This window comes from Hipposideros armiger, unplaced genomic scaffold (genome assembly GCF_001890085.2).
Source record: "Hipposideros armiger isolate ML-2016 unplaced genomic scaffold, ASM189008v1 scaffold_17, whole genome shotgun sequence".
NCBI lineage: Eukaryota > Metazoa > Chordata > Mammalia > Chiroptera > Hipposideridae > Hipposideros > Hipposideros armiger.
Window position 1 is genome coordinate 6,671,694 of NW_017731367.1, and position 19,232 is coordinate 6,690,925.

The following is a 19,232-nucleotide window of genomic DNA, read 5'->3' on the forward strand; positions in this document are numbered from 1 at the left end:
AGAAATGCGCAAAGGAAGACTCTGGAAGTGGCCGTGGAGGCGAGTGGGAGACAGGGGCTTGGACCCAGGGCCATGGCAGTACTGGTTCTGTGGAGAGTGGGCCACTCGGCCAGGGCCCTGGGGCCCCAAGGGACCAACAGGACAGGCTGAGGTGCGTGTCCCGCGGGGGCAGAGTAGAGCCAGAGGGGGCAAGGTGCCCGTGGGGCCCTGTGGCCAGCACAGCCCCAGGGGCTGCTCCCCTCCCAGGGCGCCCTGAGATGAGACGCGAAGCAAGGGATGGCTGGGCGTCCTACTTTACCGGCGGGTGGGTGCGAAAGTGGAGGTCCGCCTCTCTGAATCCCACCTCAGGCATGCCTTAGTTTCAATGCACAAATCTTGTCATTTGGAAGGCCTGCAACCCTGGCCCCTGGCTGAGAGGCAGGGCCCATCCCTATGCTACAACCAGAGGGGAAAGGCCAGAGGCGCAAGTGGCCCAGAGGAAGAGCCCGAGGCTGAGCGGGAGACCTGGGCGGAGGCCTGTCGGAGCACGGAGCGGCACCCAGGGGGCCAGGCTCCCCCTCCTCCACCCCAAAACCCCCATCCCCCCACCCCGCCCGGCTTCTGGGCAAGGGGCTCACACCCAGCCCCACAGCCGCCTGAGCCCACCAGCACCTCCCCCTGGTGCCTGGGTTTACAGGAAATTGGATGCCGTGCCTTACGTCTACGTGTGTAAGTTGCCCACGTACCCGTGAGGCCCGATGAGTTGTTCTGCTCAGTATCCTCCAAATAACACAGAAAATACGTGTTTCTAATTGTCTCGGGCTTGGAGTACAAGGCTGTTCTTTCTAAAGGAATGCTGATCGCTTTATCATCTACAAGACACTTGCCCTAAAAATTTACACGTGTACTTTCCAATCTCATATCTGTGTACCAGTAACATGGAATTTCAGCTACAATTAGAGATGTGCTTCCTCACCAACGTTCCAGGTCCTGCCACTGACACGGACGTGGAGCTTGGTCGGCCAGGACCCAGAACGGCCAGCCAGGCACGCCCCTGCCGCGGGGGCTGCATAACGTACTCTGGGTTCTTGTAAGTATGGGTTCCGCTGCACTTGGGGATTGGTGCCTGGGGTGCTAACAGTGGCCGAGAAATCAGGCCCCTCGGAGCGAGAAACAGGCAAAGCACCACCCGTCTGCCGCCTGCAGCTCCATCCCAAAGTGAGGACACCCAGGGGGTGATGGAGGGTGTGGCTTGATGCCAACCCAGAGGCCTCGAGAGAAATCTAAGAGCTAATCCCGGGTGTCACAGACGGAGCCTTTCCAGGTGCTGCTGGGGGGTGCGGGGGGAGCAGCAGTGGGCCACACACCTGGGCTGCTGGAGCCGAGGGGGCACATGGCTGGGCAGCCAGCAGGAAGTCTAGCGAGAAGGGAGTGGTGAGCCGGGCCCCCCACCTCAGACGCAGCTCCCCTGCTGGAGATACGATCAGATGCCACTGCTTGGGTGCCCTGGGCTTTCATGTCCTGTTTACCAGGAGCAAGACCCTCCTCGGTGACAGACGGGCTCCTCGCACGGGGTCTGACTCACTGGCCAGCTGTCCTAGCGTTTCACTGGCCTGAGTTTTATTTTTCACTGAGACTTAATAAGTCATTCATCAGTTATCCATCTATCTCTTGTGTTTGGTTATCGTGTGTCAGTGCCCAGGAAACTCACTGGCCCTGGGAACCTGGGTTGCACCACTTTTCTGGGTCTGCAAGGCTTACCACTGCTGCCTCCTTGCCCCCCAAAGGTGCTGCCTACCTTTCTGATTAAGAAATTAATCTCCTTCTCCAAACCTTCAGTGATTATGCCGAATCCTACAAACACTGGGATTTGTGCTAACCCACAGTCTAAAACCCTGAAAGGAAACCGTCCCTCGGGAGTCTGGAGCTGCCCTTCGGCTGGAAAGCAGGCGCAGAAATACCCACAGTGGACGAACGGCCGTATCTCTAGGTACTGGTGAGGTCGTTTTACCTCCCACACCACCCAGGGGAGGAGGCCCTTCTGTTTCCGCTGACCACCAGCCAGCCAGGGGGCGCTGCCCTGGGGGGGTGTGGGCCTGAGGCCCCCCCACCCTGCCACCCTGCCCCGTGGGGTCACCTGTCTGAAGAGCAGCTCCTGCTCGGTGGGCTGGCGCTGCCCGGGCTCCGCCCCCCGCGGCGGCTCCGCCTCCTCGCCGTCACTCTCCAGGGGCTCTTGCTTCACCTGCACGCCGGCTTGCGCATGCGCCTCCTTCTGCCCCGACAGCCGGTCCAGGTAGGGCTCCTCCAGGAGGGCCTGGTGCTCGCGGAGCTCCTCCTCTGTCTCCTCGGGGTGGCTCTCGGGCTGCCGGGTGGGCTCGCTCGGCTTGGGGATCATCTGCAGAGAGGAGGGGCGCGTCTGGTGTGACCCAGGGGGTGGCTGACGGCGCATCTCAGAGACGAAGGTGTGTCCTCATCCTGGGCCAAGGCCACCGCACCAGGTGCGTCTGCGCATCCGCGGCGCTGTCCGCGGTGGAGCCACGCCAGGCCCGCCAGGCTCTGCGCCAGCCCGGGAGGGACAGGCCTGCACCGGTGCGTTCACCAAGCGAGCTGTGCGCCCAGCCAGAGCAGCGATGCAAAGCCACAGGTCCACCCACCCCTGCGCCTGGGCACCGAGGGGCCGGGCCAGTGCCACCTGCCTCCTTCACGGCCACAGCCGCTGAGAAGAGCACACCCGTCCCTCCTCCAGCCAGTCCGGTCACTCGTCTGCTGAGAAATTCCTTCCCCACGTCCCTCCTGGTGCCACTGAGGTCACAACCTGAAAGGGCAGCGTTACTCCCGCTTCACCAGCTGACCACGCCCCCGACTCCCCGTCTTCCCTTCCCCCAGGCCTCAGGTGTCTGCGATTTCAGCGCCCCAACACAGGGACGGGGCTCAGGTTGATGCCATGAACCTTGCTCTCCAGACTACAGGCATGAGGCTGTGTTTTCTCAAAGGGGGTGGCACATGCCTGCCAGAACCATGGAAAGACCCTAAAGGGTCAGACTGAAAATGGGGGGGCTGGGGAGCACTTTGGAGAAGTGACATTTTGGGGGCTCAGCCAGGGTGGCAGGCCAGAAGAGGCGCTGCTGGGTCCAGGCAGTGAGGGGAGGGCCGGGCAGCAGTTTGGGCTCCTGGTGGCCATGGAGAGTGAACGGAGGGCCCGGGATTCCTGGCTGGGTGCAGAGGACAGCTGCAAGCGGGGGAGGCGGCTGGCCAGGCTGGAGGGACAGCTAGGAGCCCAGCCCGGAGAGGCCGAAACCCAGGCGCCTGGCGGACCCGTGAGGAGACGTCCTTTGAGAAGGGGATCCAAGTGGAGGGTTCAGGACACAGGTCATGGCGGGAGATGCTGTCAGGAGGGACCCAGCAGAGAGAACGCTGAAGCCTCGAGCACGGAGCTCATGCAAGGCTCACGGAGCCAGCACTGAGCGGGGCGGGGCAGGGAGGCGCGAAACAATGGGGAACGTGGAGAACAGGCCAGAGACCAGGACAGCCGGGTCACGCCGGGAGAGGAGGAGGCAAGGGGGCCGGCCGCCCTGGGGAGGAGGACTCGAGGAGGCTGCACCTGCAGCCTCGGGCTCAGCCCTGCGACAGTCACAAGAAGGCACCAGGCCACGCGCTCTGCTCGGAGACGCCCTTCCAAAACCCTGCGGCGTGGACCTGCGAGTCTGCACCAGGCGGGAGCAGGTGTGGGACGCGGGGGTGCTGGGCGTCCCGAGAGTGAGCCCGCAGGGCGGGGACCTGGAGGCCCTTCCGGGCGGCCCCACTCTGAAGCAAGCGCGTGTCTGTGGTCACAGAGGGCCCGGCTGCCCTGGGGCTTCCCAGAGAAAACCGGGTGGTGACAAAACAGAATATTAGCAGAAGGGAGTAGAGAGAGGCCGTGTGAAAGTGTGCTCAATGGGCAGAGCACTCCTATCCTTCCAACATTTTCTTCTAAATTTCAAAAGTACAGAAAAATGTCAGGAATCACACAAGAAAGCACGTGTGCCCTTCACCTAGATACGCCAGACGGAAGGACAGGGAGAGACGCCGAGGTCAGCCCTCCCTCTGCTGATCTCCGTGAGGGCCAGCTGTGGCCGGTGACCCAACCCAGCAAGCGCGGTGACAGCACACTCCTGCCGCTCTCCCACACAAGCCTCGGGCACCTCCCACCTGGGAACTTCACAAACTTAGCTCACTAATGAGCTACTTTGTTGCATGTATTCAAGTTTCCTCAGTGGTCCGGCAACATCGCTATGGCCTTTCTTGGTCCGATTCGGGCCAGCTACGATCACGAGCTGTGTTTAGGTGACCTGTCCAAGGCCGACATGTCCAAGTGTCTGACCAGTTCCTCTGCAAAGCGCGCCAGATGTGGGGGAGGGGCCAGCCGTCCGGTGTCTGGGGCAGGTGCTGTGGGTGCCGGTCAGGGACGGTGGGCGGGCGAGGGTCTGCCTGCCACATGTGCTGGTTCATCAGTGATGAGGCCGTGTGGGTGGTTCTTGGGGGAAGGAGCCAGTCACCGGCCGCCGTCAGCGCCGTCTGTGGCCCCTTTCCGTGATGTGCTGGGAGGGGAACGGGCTCCATGTGTGCAGTCTCCCAGGTTTCCGGTTAGCGTCCTGGGGCACTCTGCCACGTGCCCGGGCACCCCCGGCTCTCTGTGCCTGGTTGCCTAGGCGAGGAGTGTGGCGTCCCCTCCTTCTTCCCGCAGCTTTCCACTTAGGGAGCTTCCTGAGGTCATGGCCCCGTCCCGGCAGGGGCTGGTGGGGGCTGCAGCCCCGGGAGGTGGGTGGGTGGCAGCGCTGGACTGTCGGGGGGAAGGAGGGAGAGGCCTGAGGTGGCGAGGGCCCAGCACAGCTCTGCCTGGAGGAGCACAGTGGAGCGGGACCGGAGCAGCCCGCTCATGGGCACAGTGTCCCAGGGCTCCTGGGCAGAGGCCTGCAGGCCCCCCGAGAGGTGCTGGGGCACCAGGGCTTCCACGGAGAGCCCAGCCCTAGCACTGATTCCTGAAGGCCTAGGAGGAACGTGCTGACGCCGTCCCGAGGAGCTCTGGCGGGGCCACCGGAGCTGCCGCCAGCTTCCTGGAGCTCACTTCATCCCCGAGGCACAGAGGCTCCCAGCGTGGCCGCAGGACACAGGGTGCCTGGAGGGCTGTCACCAGGGCAGTGGTGGGCGGCCTGCGTCAACGGCCTCCCTGTGACGCAGAGCAGGCTGTGTCACAGAACCACCAGGGCTCTCGGCTCAGCAGTGACGCAGGTGCCTGAGCAGCCAGCCTCCTGGGGCCCAGGCCACAGACAGAGGCCTCTGTCTCCTGTCACTGAAATGCAGCTCTGCTTCCCACTGGCTGACTGTGGGCTGGGCCACACGGCAGAGCTGGCTCGGGAGCAGCCCCGCAGGCGAGCGCCACGGTGAGAACGCTGGCAGTGAGGCCGCAGCCAACTGGGCGACAAATCAGCTCTTTGTCTCCTTGTGGCCTTTGGACCCGAGGAGCCCTCTTTCATCAGTTAAATGAGAACACGCACCACTGTGCATTTGGAACACACATTTTCTAAAGCCAGACTGAGCTTGGCCAAAAGCAAGCTGGTTAAAGCCTGCTGGACGGATGAGCTCCTAATTAGACCACCCAAACAACAGTCCCATTTTCACATGCCCCCCCGGTCGGGTTAAAGGGAAGCACAGCAGCTCCGAGCAACGCAGTCGGTCCACCCTCCAGGACCCGAGCGACACTGTGGTCTTCAGCAAAGCCTCCCGCTGCCGTCCACGCCTTCCGCCTTCTCCTTCAGGGAGAAACGCAATTCTGCCTCCGCACACGCGCCCACTTTACACAGAGCAGACCCGAGGCCAGGCCCAGGCGCTCCCAGCAGCACAAGGCTGGCTTCACTTTGGAGCTCCAAGCCCACTCCTCCCGAGGGCACGCATTCTCCAGAAAGTTCCCTCTGCAGCAAGCCTTTATTAAATCACTGCCTGTGAGGCACCAGGTCCTCGTGCAAGGTAACACAGCTAGAGAACAAGAAGGTGACCAGAGCCAGCTCCTGCATCCACTGGCCAAGGGGGGCAGCCCTCCCGGCTGCGGGCCTCAGGGAAACTGTGGTGGCCATGCCCGGCTGCTGAGACGGCAACAGCTGCGAAGGGCTGGTGACATAGCTGGGGCAGCCGTGCGGGAAGGTGGACCGTACACAGGGCACAGGGCACAGGCTGCAGTGCGGAGCGGGGCCAAGTGCCCCCAGGTAACAAGCCGCTGGGGCGGCCCCTCCGAGACCAAGGGTACAGATTCGGGCGCCTGACGGCACTAGATGCAATCAGTGGCCCCTGAGGCCCCAGGACAGCGTAGAAACATCTCAATCACCTGTCGCTCCTCCCGTGAATTAGTCACATGAGAGAATCCTGGGAGATTTCCCAGCTTCTAGATGGTTCTGTTCAAAACGTGCCACAAGGGAACAGTGTTGCCTACCCTGTCACACAGCGAGGGGCCCGAGCTGGCATGAGAGGGTGACTGTGAAGCGCTGTGACGACAGGAAGAGCAGGCCTGGCAGGCCCCGTGTCGCCCTGTCAGCGAGTGCCTTCCCTGTGCACACGGGGCTGTGCGGGCCGGCCGCCCACCTGACTGCCCTGGGCTGTCCACTGGGGAGCCTGCGGGGCCCAGGGGGCCCTGGGGGGGCGGTGGGAGCCTATTTCCTAGTGCCGGTGAGCACAGGGGCATCTGGTCCAGGGCAGCTGGCCCGCCACTCCAGAGCAGTGCACCGAAGCTCGTCCCCTCAGGGGCGTGTCCCACGGCCGTCATGGGGAACACCACGCTGGGGCGCACTGGAGCCACACAGCCGCCATCTCGAGGGGAGGTGCCCCAGAGCCCCGGATGTCCATGAAGGCAACACCTGTGCACCCCACGGGGGCTGAGCCAGGCTCGGTGGAGCAGACGGTCATTTCAATGAGTGACACCAACAAAACCAGCACCTGACATTGGCCAGCTCGCGCCAGGCACTTGGGTCCCCCGGGGAACAGCACAGACCCCGTCCTCGTTGGCTGACATTCCAGCGGGGGAAGCAGATGAGAACACGGGGCGTGAGCAGTGGGCACGGTCACTGCCGGCCGGGAAGGAGGGCCAGGTAAGAGGACGGGGTTCGGCAGCAGTGCTGACTGGGGGCTGGGGGCCCATCGCGAGGGGACACGGCCAGGACTTGAAGGAGCCGAGACCAGGGGGCGTGAGGCAGGACGATGTGCCTTTGGAGACTGTCTCCTTCCCTGACACCCAGCCAGGCCCGGGGGGCTGCACACAGGACACCCGGCAGCAGCGAGGGCTGAAGGAGCGCGGGTCAGGGCGGGCCGCACTGGTGCCGCCACCCCGGAGAGGGCGGCCGCTCCTCACACGCCATCTTCCCGCCGTGCAGAATCCAAACCCACAACCCTCCCCGATCTTATCCGCGAGCCTGCCCCGCCCTCTCATTCCTCAGGGAAGCAGACACAGGGGCCTCTCTGTGTGACAGGAGGACCTAGGACTGGGGCGCCCCGGGAAGGGGAAGCATCGGGGTGCTTTCCCAGGAAAGAAACACCTCGAGAAACAAGTCTGCTGACCCAAATCCGCCATTTGTCAGTTTCCTTCACAAAGTCGTCTACGCTGCCTGGCATCTCCGCCTCCTTTCTAACAGCTTCGCTGAGATCTATAATAGCTCACAGACCGTAGAATTCACACTGGTACGCTGTAATTCAGTAGCTGTCGGCGTACCAACAGCTGTGCAACCGTCCCCATGCGCTGTGGTGGCACATGTCCTCCCCACGGGCAGGCGGTCGCTCCCATGCCCCTCCCCCAGCCCCTGGCAACCGCCCGTCTATCATCCAGCTCTGGGTCTGCCTGTTCTGGACGCTTTGTACAGACGGAGTCGCGCCGTGTGTGGGCTCTTCCGTGTCCGCTTCTTTCATTCAGCGTCACATGTTCAAGGCCCACCCACTGCAGTGTCAGCGCGTCCCTCCCTTTCAGGGCCGAGTGACACTCCGTCGTGTGGCCTGTTCTGTAACCGTTCATCCGCTGGTGGGCACTGGGCTGTTTCCAGCGTCCGTGTGCGAGTCCTGTGTGGGCTGTGTTCTCAGCTCTCTTGGACGCGTACCTAGGACTGCTCTGCGGCCCCGAGGGAGCCGTGCGACGTCCTGAGGGAACGCTGGGCTCGTCTCCAAAGTGGCTGCCTCTCAGTCTCTCGTATTAAAGATGCTTAATTTCAAACGTCCACATTTGAAAGCGGTCATCTGAAATCGCTGTTGTCCCATTTTAATAGCCGGCAACACTAACCTTTCCTGCCACTTCCGGCTGAAAATGGCTTTGTTGCGACTCTCCAGGCACTGGACTCTGTGGGCCTCTGTGGGCTGGCCGCAGCCCAACACCCCTTTGGGCCATGTCATTCCAGAGGGCGAGGGGCTGCAAGTGCCAAGTGACCTGGAAGGTGTGCTTTGGGGCTCCGCCACTGAAAAGCTGGGGACTTTGTGATGTTCAAGAAAAAAGTGCTGACCGACTGGAGTTCACCACACAGTGACAAGTGGCTCACACGTACAGCAGTTCCAAGCCAACAGCTGCTTGCTGGGCAGGGAACGATGGACACGCACACTCACACGCACGCACTCATGCACACGCACACAAGGACTGACCGTCCATCTGCGCGTGGCCGCCCGCCCGCCCGCCCGCCCCCAGGACGGCGGCACACACCTTGCCCATGTGCAGCTGCTGCTGCTGGAACTGCTGCTTGTGCTTCTCCAGGAACTGCTGGTGCTGCTGCTGAACCACCAGCTGCTGCAGGGCCTGCGCGCTCTGAGGCAGGGGCGCCGACTGCGTGCGTCCCAGCGGGCGGTGCTGCCGCAGCTTGTGCACAGATGGGGACAGCCGGTCTGCGCCCACCAGGGGCTGCGCGTGCAGGGGCAGCGCCCCCAGGCCTGAAAGACACCGGTCTGAAGGTCATAGGAGGACAGAGCAGAGGGGAAGGGGGCAAGGCAGGAGAGGGGCGGGCCGGTGAGCAACGGGCACAGACGCCAAGCGCCACAGCCGCCGCCCGGGCGCCTCCTTCCTGAAGCCCTCCGGGCGTGACTCCATCACGCACCAAGTGTCAGGAGCCCGGGCTTTGGGGACAGAGGTTGTCATCTGGGGGCTACTGTCTGTGACACCCAAGTAGATGCCATTAACAGGCAGCTCACCCTGCCTGAGACTGTCCCCAGCAAAATCACCCCTCAGAGGGGTCTGATCTGAACACCAGTGCAGGCAACAAGGAGCTACACGCCATGCTCGGAAAGGCTGCGATGGCTCTGGTGGCCTCCAATGTGTCCCGGAAGTCCACGGGATGGCACTTCCATAACTCATGGAAACTAACACAGAAACTGAGGGGAAAAAACTGTCCTGAAGGATGAAATCAGTTTAAGGGTCTCTGAAAGTCTTGATTTTACAGAAAGAGGAGACGGACACTTAAAGTCCCGATGGATCTTGTCAAAATCTCTCTATAAATTTCTACAAAGGTTCCGGCAGTTCAGCAGCCCACCCGCTCTCTACCCCCACCTGGACTGGGCATTTAAAAACAGCGTCTGGGGGGCGGGCAGTGGCCATCTCGTTTTAATCTGCGTTGGATTCTAAGCTCAGTTTAAAATGCACCCTTCTCCGTGTAAACCCAGGAAGTTACACACTTTTCCTTTTGTACGCTTTTCATCCATCTGGTTTTTCTTTTGCAAACTGTTGGTTTAGGTAATTTACCATTTTTCCATGGTTCTATGGGCAACCGGGTCTAACAAACCCCTTTCCTTGGCAACCTGCGGTAAATAAAACACTAACCGACATTGCTGAGGCTGAGAATGACCCTGGGTCAAGGACGTCTGACAGGGAGAAACACAAATGAGCAGACCGCACAGCTCTCGGCATCCCCGTGAATGACCAGGGGGCTAGAATGACCCGCCAGGTACCAACAGCTGCCCCCCGTCCTTGGTCCGTCTCCCACCTCAGGGCTCAGCAGCGATGTCACTTTTCCAGAAAGCTGTCCCAGGGCCCCCTACCCTGACGCCCAGCCCTCCCCAAAGGCCCACGGGCAGAGCTCAGCGTCTCCACCTCGTCCCTGGCCTGTAGGGGACGCTGGTCCCAGAGTTCTGCACTCAGCCAGCTGGGAAACAATGCAGAGCCCACGGCTGTGTGTGGAGCTGCAGAAGGGGCTCGGGGCTCACTGGCCTTCCTGCCTAGAAATGGGGCCACGGCCTCACCTGCCTCGGGGCCGCACCAGGCTTCTGCTCGCTCACCAGTCAACCACACTGTGTGCCGCGTGTCTCCCCTGGGCCGCTAATGATCGAGAACGTCCCAGCCAGTGGCGGGCGCGTGCGCCTGCGGGGAGGGGTCCCTAAGTCTCACCCCTTACCGGGGCAGCCACCCTTCTCACAGCGGCTGCTTTGGGAGCTGTCCTGGCTCAGTCCGTCTGTCCGTCTGTCCATCACAATCACTAACGAAGAGGTAAGTGTGTGGGCCGACCACTCGTGGAAACCCAACAAAAAAGGACCGGCAGTGACGCTCAGGCACAAGCCATCTCAGAAACCGTGCCTGTCACTCGGGTCGATGGCAGAAACATTTACTGCGTACTGCCTAGGCATCAGAGGCTGGGTGCTGGGGAGAAGGGCTGGCAGAGCTGCAGGACGCAGGCTCTGGGCTCCAGGACAGTGTCTGGAGGGAGACGCTGAGGCAGCAGTTGCGGGCTGTGCACACGGGGCAGAGGATGGGGACAAGGGGCACGTGAGCTGGCCTGATGAAGAAAGGGGGCTTGAGAAAAGGGCAGGGGCTTCCAGAAGTCACCCTCAGTGGCTCGTCGATGAGGAGTACACAGGCACAGCTGGCCAGCTGTGGGGGAGTGAGAGGGTGCTAAGGTCCAGGCCTCCCTGCAGGCCAGCGCCCGCCACGGGCGGAGTCGTCTGTGCTGATGGCACGGCACCCCAGGCCCTCGGATGTGGCCGCCACAGGCGCACTCGCGCCACCCCCAGTGACTAGAAACCCAGTTTCCACTTTCAATTCCAACGCTAATGGCCACATGCAGCTGGTGCTCCACACTGGATGACACTGAACTGGACAAGTGCAGGGCTTCCCCGGCCTGAGGAGAGTCTGGTGGCAGGTGGAACGCAGGACTCTTCAGGAGGGCCCAGGGGAGTGCTCCCGAGGCCCTGGAAGGACAGACAGGGGCCACCTGGGCAGTGAGGGACAGAACTGACAAACCCCGAAGGGACTGCCACGGCCCTAACATCTGACACCTAAGGGCTCCCTGTGTCAGAGGCCACCCTGCCTTAAAACTCAGCTCGCAGCCGAGGCAGACCCCCTGACGCCTCCACGCCGCAGACGGCACACTCAGGCACAGGGGGCGTAGGAGACGTCCCAAGCTCACAGAGCTCGGGATGGAGCTGGGACGGGGAGCCTGTGCTCCTGGCCACTGCGCTGCCTCCAGCCGCACAGGAGAGGCGCCTGTGCGCTTGGGGGGGGGTGGTGCCCAGCAGCACAGGGGTGAGCCTGCCGGGCAAGGAGGGTAGAGGCAGGACAGGCGTGGGCTGGGGCGGCCGGGCGCTGAAGGGCCACCAGGCTGCACGTGGAGCATGAAAAGCACCACTGTCAACCGCAGAAGCAAACCGGAGAGCTGAGGTGTCTGCACACTGGTGACTGAGGGCCCATGAAACAGGTTCTTCTCCACGAACCAGGGACAAGTGACACTAAGACTGCTGTAACGGGCACAAGTGAGCAAGGAGTGATGGGCAGGCGCTTCTCTGATGAAGTGACGTGAGCAGTGGCCCCAGAACCCCAGAGGGTTGGACGTAGGTGACTAAATGCAGGCTCGTCCTCCTGACATCTGACCTTGAGCTGCAATGTCGGGTGAACCCTCTCGTCCCCTAAAGTCAGGGAGATGCACCGTGAGCGCTCCCACCCCCTGGGCACCCACACGCGGCCCCTCCACTCTGTAAAGGGCGGTGATGTTAATGCAAGCATGTGGGGGACTGACAGACACACAGGAGCGCTCCAGGTGGAGCTCGCCTGGCGGATTCAGTCAGACCCTGCTCTGTGATCTGCGTGACAGAAGCGTCTCGCCACCGAGCGGGACACACACAGCGGGCAGAACACGGGTCCTCACACCCAGACCAGCCTGTGACTCTGAAGAATCGACTGCTGAGAAGAGAGGAACTAGCACAAAACAAGAAAACAAAACCAAATCCGCCAGACCAGACCCGCAGCGCCCACGGTCAGGACAGCGCCCGCCGGCACCGGCGTTTCCCACTAAGGTCCACGTCAGAGAGGCTACAAGGTGCAGCTGAGGTTACTGTAGATTGTAAATCCAGGAGGCCGAGCGTGAAGCCTGGGTGACGCAGATGGCGCATGGCAGGCACCTCCGCCTCTCACAGCAAGGCCCCTGCGTCTGTCACGTTCTCCCGCAGGCAACGCTTTGTGCTGTGGCAGCTATGCAAATTTGACCACAAGTTTCCTGTGTTTTCTAAATATTAATACAAGCCTCCCTCAGACGGGCCATTAAAGAAAACGCACTGAGATGGCAACTGAGTGCAGCAGGGGCGGCTGGGCTCCTATTATGCCTTCAACTTGACCCCGATGGAGAGCAGGTCAGGGGAGCCTCAGGACGTGTAAGGGACATCAGGCGTCACTGTGCCCACCTACAGTGCAGTGACCTTGGTGTGTCGCATCGCGCGCATGGACGGAGGGTGGCGTGCGCGACTCAGGGGCTCACCTGTGACGAGGGGCGTCTGTGCAGGCGGCTGCTCCAACAAGACCACGTGCTGCAGCAGAGAGCTGTGGGCCGTCCCGCCGTCCCGCTCGAGGGGCGCCGTGCTCAGGTAGGGAGCCAGGTGGGAGCCAGGGAACAGGGAGATGCGCTGCTGGAGGCCCGGGAGGGCAAGTCTCTCGGCGTCCTGCTGGCCGGCCGCCCCCTGGAGAGGCACAGGCGGTGAGGCCCAGGGGCGAGCGCCTGCGAGAGCCACCCCATGCCACACAGGCCCGGGGACGCCTACTTACAGCAGAAGGGCCGGTGGCGGGCAGTCCCAGCGTGATGTTGGGCAAGGATGGTGACGTGTAGAGGGGGAGCGGGGCCATGGAGCCCTCTCGGGCCACTAGTCGGTGCGCCAAGCTGGCCTGGAGACAGAACACACGATGACTGTCACTGCTGCTGCGGCCGTGCGTGGGCAACACACACCAAGGGACAAGACAGGAGAAGGCAGTGCCGCGGTCTGCGAAACGCAGGCCGAGACTGTGTGGACGAACATACGGCGGGCAGGCGGCCCGTCTCAGAGCGGCCGCAAGCTCTCAACAGGGTTCACGACCCAGCAAACTCTCATTTTTGTTCAAACGCTTATTCATCGCGCAAGTATCAGAAGACCTAGGATAAGATATTGTACCACATACTCTTAGAGTTGGGAAAGTCTCTCCAACTATAACATCAGGGGCAGAAACCAAAGAGGAAAATATCGATGAAAATATTTTTCACATAAAAGGCAAGAAACAGTGACACTGTTGGCAACAGACAGACGTCACATATCACACCAAAGGCGAAGACAAGTGACAAAAGAAGAACCAATTATTAAGGGAGAATAAATCATGATAAACACTTAACATCACCAGTAATGTATTTACTGTTCCAATTCACTATTAACATCAATTTACTATTTAAATTATTTAATTGAAGTAAAATATTTAAAAACCTAGAAACATACTTAGAGGCCTATCAATTGACAAAGGTTTTCAGAACATGGTGACAGCATCCTGACCGAGAGAAACAGCAGCACAGCTGGTGGGTTACAAACCGGGCCCACCTTCGCGCAGAACAATTTGGGGATCGGTAAGCCTGAACGGCTGACCTTTTGACCCTAAAACTCCACTCTGAGGAAATAAGGCCAGACGCACGCAAAGGCTTGGCTTCAGGAACCTCAGTGCCGCAGTGTCCTCACAGGGGACATACGTGGCAGCCCATTTATACACGGGGACACCAGGAGGTCAGATGAAAGCCTTTGATCCATGCAATTCGTTTACTACATGTTGTTAAGTTAGAAAACCAGTGAACAGCGCCGCGCGCTTCTCAGAAAGCAGCCTCGGAATCTTGCAGCATCAGCGGAGTAAGGACTCGAGGACAGACAGGAGGGCGAGGCTCCGGAGCACTCATCTCCGGGCTGAATCACTGCGATATCTGGTATCTTTTTACTCCTAGAATAGACATTCTTTGCCTGAAAGGGCTGCTGCATTCTCCACCACATCCCCTGCACAGCAGACACACAGCACACGTGCGCTACACCGAGGAGCAGACACAGCTGAGTGCCTCTGCCGGAAGCCAGCAGGTGGGGGCTGGCACACAGAACTCTGCGTGACGGAGAGTGACGTTAGCGACGGACCCAGCCGAGTTCCTGCATCACTGTGGAGGAGGCTCACTTCGGGTGCCTGAAAATTTCATTTCCAAGGAAAAAAACTTGGGGCTGAAAGTCAGTACACGTTACCGTGGACAGTGGTGCACTGTCTGCAGCCCCAGTCCCCGCAGGAGGACGGAGTGCCCACTCTCTCATGGACTGTGTAGTGGCACCCCCCAACGGGGCACTCCCCCACCATGGGGCACAAGCCCTACACTGGGCACCCACCTCCCACCGGGCAGTCCCCAACCCCACCCCTCTGAACTGGGGGGAGCGCCTGCTCCCAGGTGTCGCTGTCTGGGGTGCAGGGAGCCCCACATCCTCTGTGTAAAGGAGGGGTGTGCGGGCCTGTGCCTCCCTCCCGCACCAGGATCCCACGCTGCCTCTGGGAAGATGAGCGGCCAGCCACCCCTTCTAACAAAGGACACGGCGTGTGGTCAAGGATTCACCCCCACTGCTGGCTGGCGTGACCAAGTGGCGCGGATGACGCACCGACGCCCCCATTCCTCAGGTCCCTGTGTTCTCCAGTGACTGCATTACCACGTGACTAGTAACAGTGAGCACGCGGTTAAACCGGAACCTGGTGGACCCACCAGAGAAGCCACCCCTACACTATGGACCACCAGCTACACACCTGCCCACGTGACATAAACCTCAGGACCCTAGAGCCAGGTGGAGCGAGCATTAACCCCGCGTTCCAGCAGTCATTTCTACGCCAAGTTCTGAGGTGACTATGGCCACCCTCAGCTGTGACCTCCATCCACACAGAAGCATTGTTAAAACTCTAATAATCTGAAAAGGCACGTAGACAGGTAGGCTGCGGGGGACAGGTCGCATGAGAAACAGATGCGTAAAGAAACACAAGAGAACAAGGGGGTGCAGTGGACCAGGGACAGCAACGCAAACCTCGCTCCTAGCAGCGACCTTAGTTCCCAGAAGTCGGCCTAGAAACCGGAAATGAAACTACTCAGCACGCGGCCTGTGTATCCCAACTAAGGTTTGTCAACCCTTTGGAAGGGCAGTGTTTGTTTCTAAATAGTTAGGGAGAAAACTAAATAACTGTCTTTAATAAACTGTAGCTCCTGTAAGTTACGAAAGCTTAGAGCTCAGCAGAACGGTCCGCGCGGCAGGAAGGGGACGGGTTGTCTGGCTGCGGCCAGCACCGGGGCAGCTCCCACCGGGTCACCCGCCCGCGGCCTCACACTGGACATTCTCTCGCTCTCCCCCAGAACTGGTCAGCGCCTGACCCTCCGTCAGCACGGGGGAGCCACACAGAAGCGGGTCCCCGGCTGGCCACCGGGCCCTGGGTCCCTGAGCCTGGCACAGGGCTGTCACACGGTGGGTGCTCCAGAGACACTGAGGTAAGCGAGGGAGCAAAGTGAACATGGAGGGAAGGGAACGCAGGGGGACGGTCCTAGGACCTACAGCCCGGAACGCGGCTCCGACTCAGCCTGCGCCAGGGCCCCCCACCTGCCGAAGAAGCCACCCACCGCTTGTCCCTCAGGGCTCCCCCTCACCACCGAAGTCCTGAGTCTGACAGTTCCTCCACAATCCCAGGGCCCCCTGTACCTATGGCCCCCTTAGCCCGCAGCACACCTGGGGTCTGACACGCAGGTGCTGGCCCCTGGGGCCTGAGGCTCAAGGTTCTCATGATGCCTCTGAAACGCTGCCCCTGGCAGGGCCACCTGACCCCCTAACTGTCTGCCCGGTGTCACTCAGGTCTCCCTGACACACGGAGGTGTGGTCTGTTGGCCGACATTTTACTTTGTTGTGTTTCTCAACACATAGCAAATGTGTTCATTCTTAGCCAACAGCGATTCCCACGTGCCTCTCGGCCGCCGTGCAGAGCCCTGGCGACACACGGAAGCGGGTGGCCTACGCCAGTGGACACGGTTATGCCGTGAGCCCAGCGAGTGAAACACGCTCTGAAGAGGCCAGGAGGAAACGCGGGCTTAGCGCTGTTCTGACAGAACCTCCTGTGGGAAGTCCCATATCCGCATGGAAAGGACATGCGGCGACTGTGGCCGGAGGGAGGACAAGGCCCACACCAGGCGCACTGCCAGGGGCCCTGTGCCCGCTTCTCTGCCCTCCCCACGCCCCCAAAGCCAAGACTGAGCGCGCCTGTGATCTGCGGCCACCTCGGGCAGCCTGGCTCTGAGTTCCCCTGTGGGCCGGTGCAGGCACAGGAACACAGGAGGCGGGCACTGACCTCGGCCTGGAGGCTGGGGATGGCGGGCGTGATCCCGTTCTCCGCGCTGACGCTCCCGGAGCTGTTGTTGGGTGAGCTGGGCGCAGAGCCCGGGGCGCTGCTGCAGGCTGAGTCTGTGAACGAGAAACCAGACAAGACCCCGTGAGCCTCTGCACAGGTCCCGGAGGACAAGACCCCGTGAGCCTCTGCACAGGTCCCGGAGGACAAGGGCGGGGGAGGCGTCTGCCGGGGCCCGGGCCGCGTGGGCTCCCGTGGGCTTCTGCCAGTCAGCCTGCGGACCCCCAGAAACCCCAGCCAGAGGGAACACGCCCGCGGTCCCGTCTTCAGTTGTGCAAGCCTTTGGGTTCCCTGCGGCCCCCCCGAGCCTTCCAACCTGGGCACACTGTCCACTTTCTTCTTCCCGTGAATTTCAAGCAATCTGAGACACCAGACAGACAAGCCCTGAACACTTACTAACATTCTCACAACCGCAGGCCAGGAGACACGGGAGTTCCGCGACTCAGCAAGGAAGGCCAGCCTGTGCTCGTGAAGAAAGCCGCCACCGCTAGTGTCCACTCTGAACTAAGCCCTCTCATTTTTCCTGCGTAATGTCAGGTGTCCAGGGAAGCCAGAGCTAGCGGCTCTATGACTGGTCAGGGTGGGGACACTAGATCTTCTCCAAGTGACTGAAGGTACAAGGGGACCAGGCTCCACTCCCGTGTGACTGAGGAGAGAGGTGTTCCATCCACACGTCTCACCCCCAGGAGCCTCTCGGCTACTATATGGCCACACGCTCCGAGAAGCCTGTGACACTCGCCTTAATGCATGGCTTTGTTCAGCGCTATAGGCTTTCCTGTCCAGTTTAATGGCATTTTAACAATGGAATCATCGAGTTAAAACTTTCCAAAGAAAACAAATGTGACCTGTTGGCCTTTACTCTTCTGCGTGTCTGCCACCCACGACTGTGAACAGCTATCCCCTTGCCCCACCTCTGGACTCACACAGCACACACAGGTCAGGAAGAGCTGGCATGGCTGGGACATGGAAGGACGCTGAGGGACATTGTCCCTAAGCAGCCCAAGCGCGGCACTGAGCCATGACACTTTCCAGAGCCGGCGCCCAGCAAAGCTTCTCCCAGCGCAGGAGTGTGCGGGCGGCTCACTCAGGTCGCTCCGGTGCGCCCAGGCCTGCCGGACCCGGCAGGCTGAAAGCTCCTTCTAGATATAAGGTTGGGCAGCAGCGAGGATGACAAGGCTGAAGGTGGGACGGGAGCAGCTGACCCCAGCGACCCCCCGCAGCAGACTTGACTCCACAGCTGTCTTCTGTCATCTCATTCCTCCCTTGGTACCCGTGAGGCCACCATCACTGTCCCCACTGCACAGAAGAGGACACTGAGGCACAGAGAGGCGACGTCACGCCCCAGCTCACAGGGCTGAAGGGAGATGTCAAGGTCAGGTGCACAGCTGGGGAGCCCAGCAGACTGGGACCGCTCGCTTCCTCTTGACCAAGCAGCCGTCCACCCAGGAACCCCCCCCAGAGCAGCGCCTGCCCCGCCGGCGGACAAACCGCTCCCTCGGGCACCGAAGCGCCCCACTCCACCCTCCCCTGGTTCGCAGGGCAGCACGGGCCAGCCCTCCCCTGGGCACTGGCAGTGAACTCAGGTCTGGTCCCCCCCCCCCGCCCCCAGCACCTGCTTCTACCTGGTGAAATTGTGTTCACTCGCATTTCAGACTGAGACCTGCTCAGAAGCCACCTGGGCTGAGCGGGGGTCCCACTCGGCGTGAAGACGGGATTTGCTTTCTCTGCCTCCCCACCACCCTGACTGGCCACCACCCTGCCCCTGGGTGCAGTCACCATGGCCACACCTTGCATGCCTTTTCTGCTACCACCCCATCTCCAGCTACACACTGGATTCCATCAGGTCTGCCTTTAAAACGTGTCCCTCCCCAAGTTATCACCTGATCCACTGTCATGCGCGTGCACTGCAAATCACAACTTTTGGGGGCAACAAAAAAATATGTACCCGACTTTTCAACCATTTTCAACTCAATAACGCTGACTATTTTTCAACCTACTGTGGGGACACGGACACGAACACACAGCCTCACCACGGGGTCTGTGTCAGCACAGGTGACACAACAGGTGCCGAGAGTGCCTGGGACTAGTACCCAGTGAGCGAGAACAAGTGTCTGTGTGGCAGGAACTCGGCTCTGGGCAGAGGCGCAGAGGACAGGCTGGGGGCAACGCGCTCAAATGTGGACGTCCATCCCTCGGGACGCTGTGTGAGCCACTTACTTCCTGCTTTCTGAGGAGGTGCAGTTTCCATAACAACTGGGAATAAGCAGGAATCCGTGTCCTGACCCGTCTCATGACTATCTCAGCCCCATCTCGGAACTACGTCCCCACGCGTCCCTCCCGATCTCCGTGCACACAGTGCTTCCGGGACGCCACGGCTGTCTCCTGCTGCAGGACCTTCAGCACCTCCCAGTGCTGGGAGGGGGTCCCCATCGCTCTGTTTGGGACCACCCTTCCTGGAACTCCTTTCTCTCCTGTTTCCAGAAAGTCGGCTCTGCTCAGAGCCCTCCCCGCCCCCGGCCACCTGGGGTCTGTGCCTGTGTGTCTCCGTGCCAACCGCACTTCCCCTCAGGCCTTCCCGGGGCCGCGGGGCTTTCCC

General features: G+C 61.0%; 1 protein-coding gene across 1 annotated transcript in view; it reads right to left on the minus strand.

Annotated features, from left to right (window-relative positions):
• Positions 1-19,232, minus strand: part of HDAC4 (histone deacetylase 4) — a 178,220-nt gene that overhangs the window by 40,294 nt on the left and 118,694 nt on the right. The window contains exons 11-15 of the mRNA XM_019628371.1: positions 16,580-16,692; positions 12,992-13,108; positions 12,708-12,906; positions 8,681-8,904; positions 2,117-2,374 (exon numbers count right to left, since the gene is read on the minus strand). Coding sequence (XP_019483916.1) covers positions 2,117-2,374; positions 8,681-8,904; positions 12,708-12,906; positions 12,992-13,108; positions 16,580-16,692 — 911 coding nt within the window. The remainder of the gene's footprint in view (positions 1-2,116; positions 2,375-8,680; positions 8,905-12,707; positions 12,907-12,991; positions 13,109-16,579; positions 16,693-19,232) is intronic.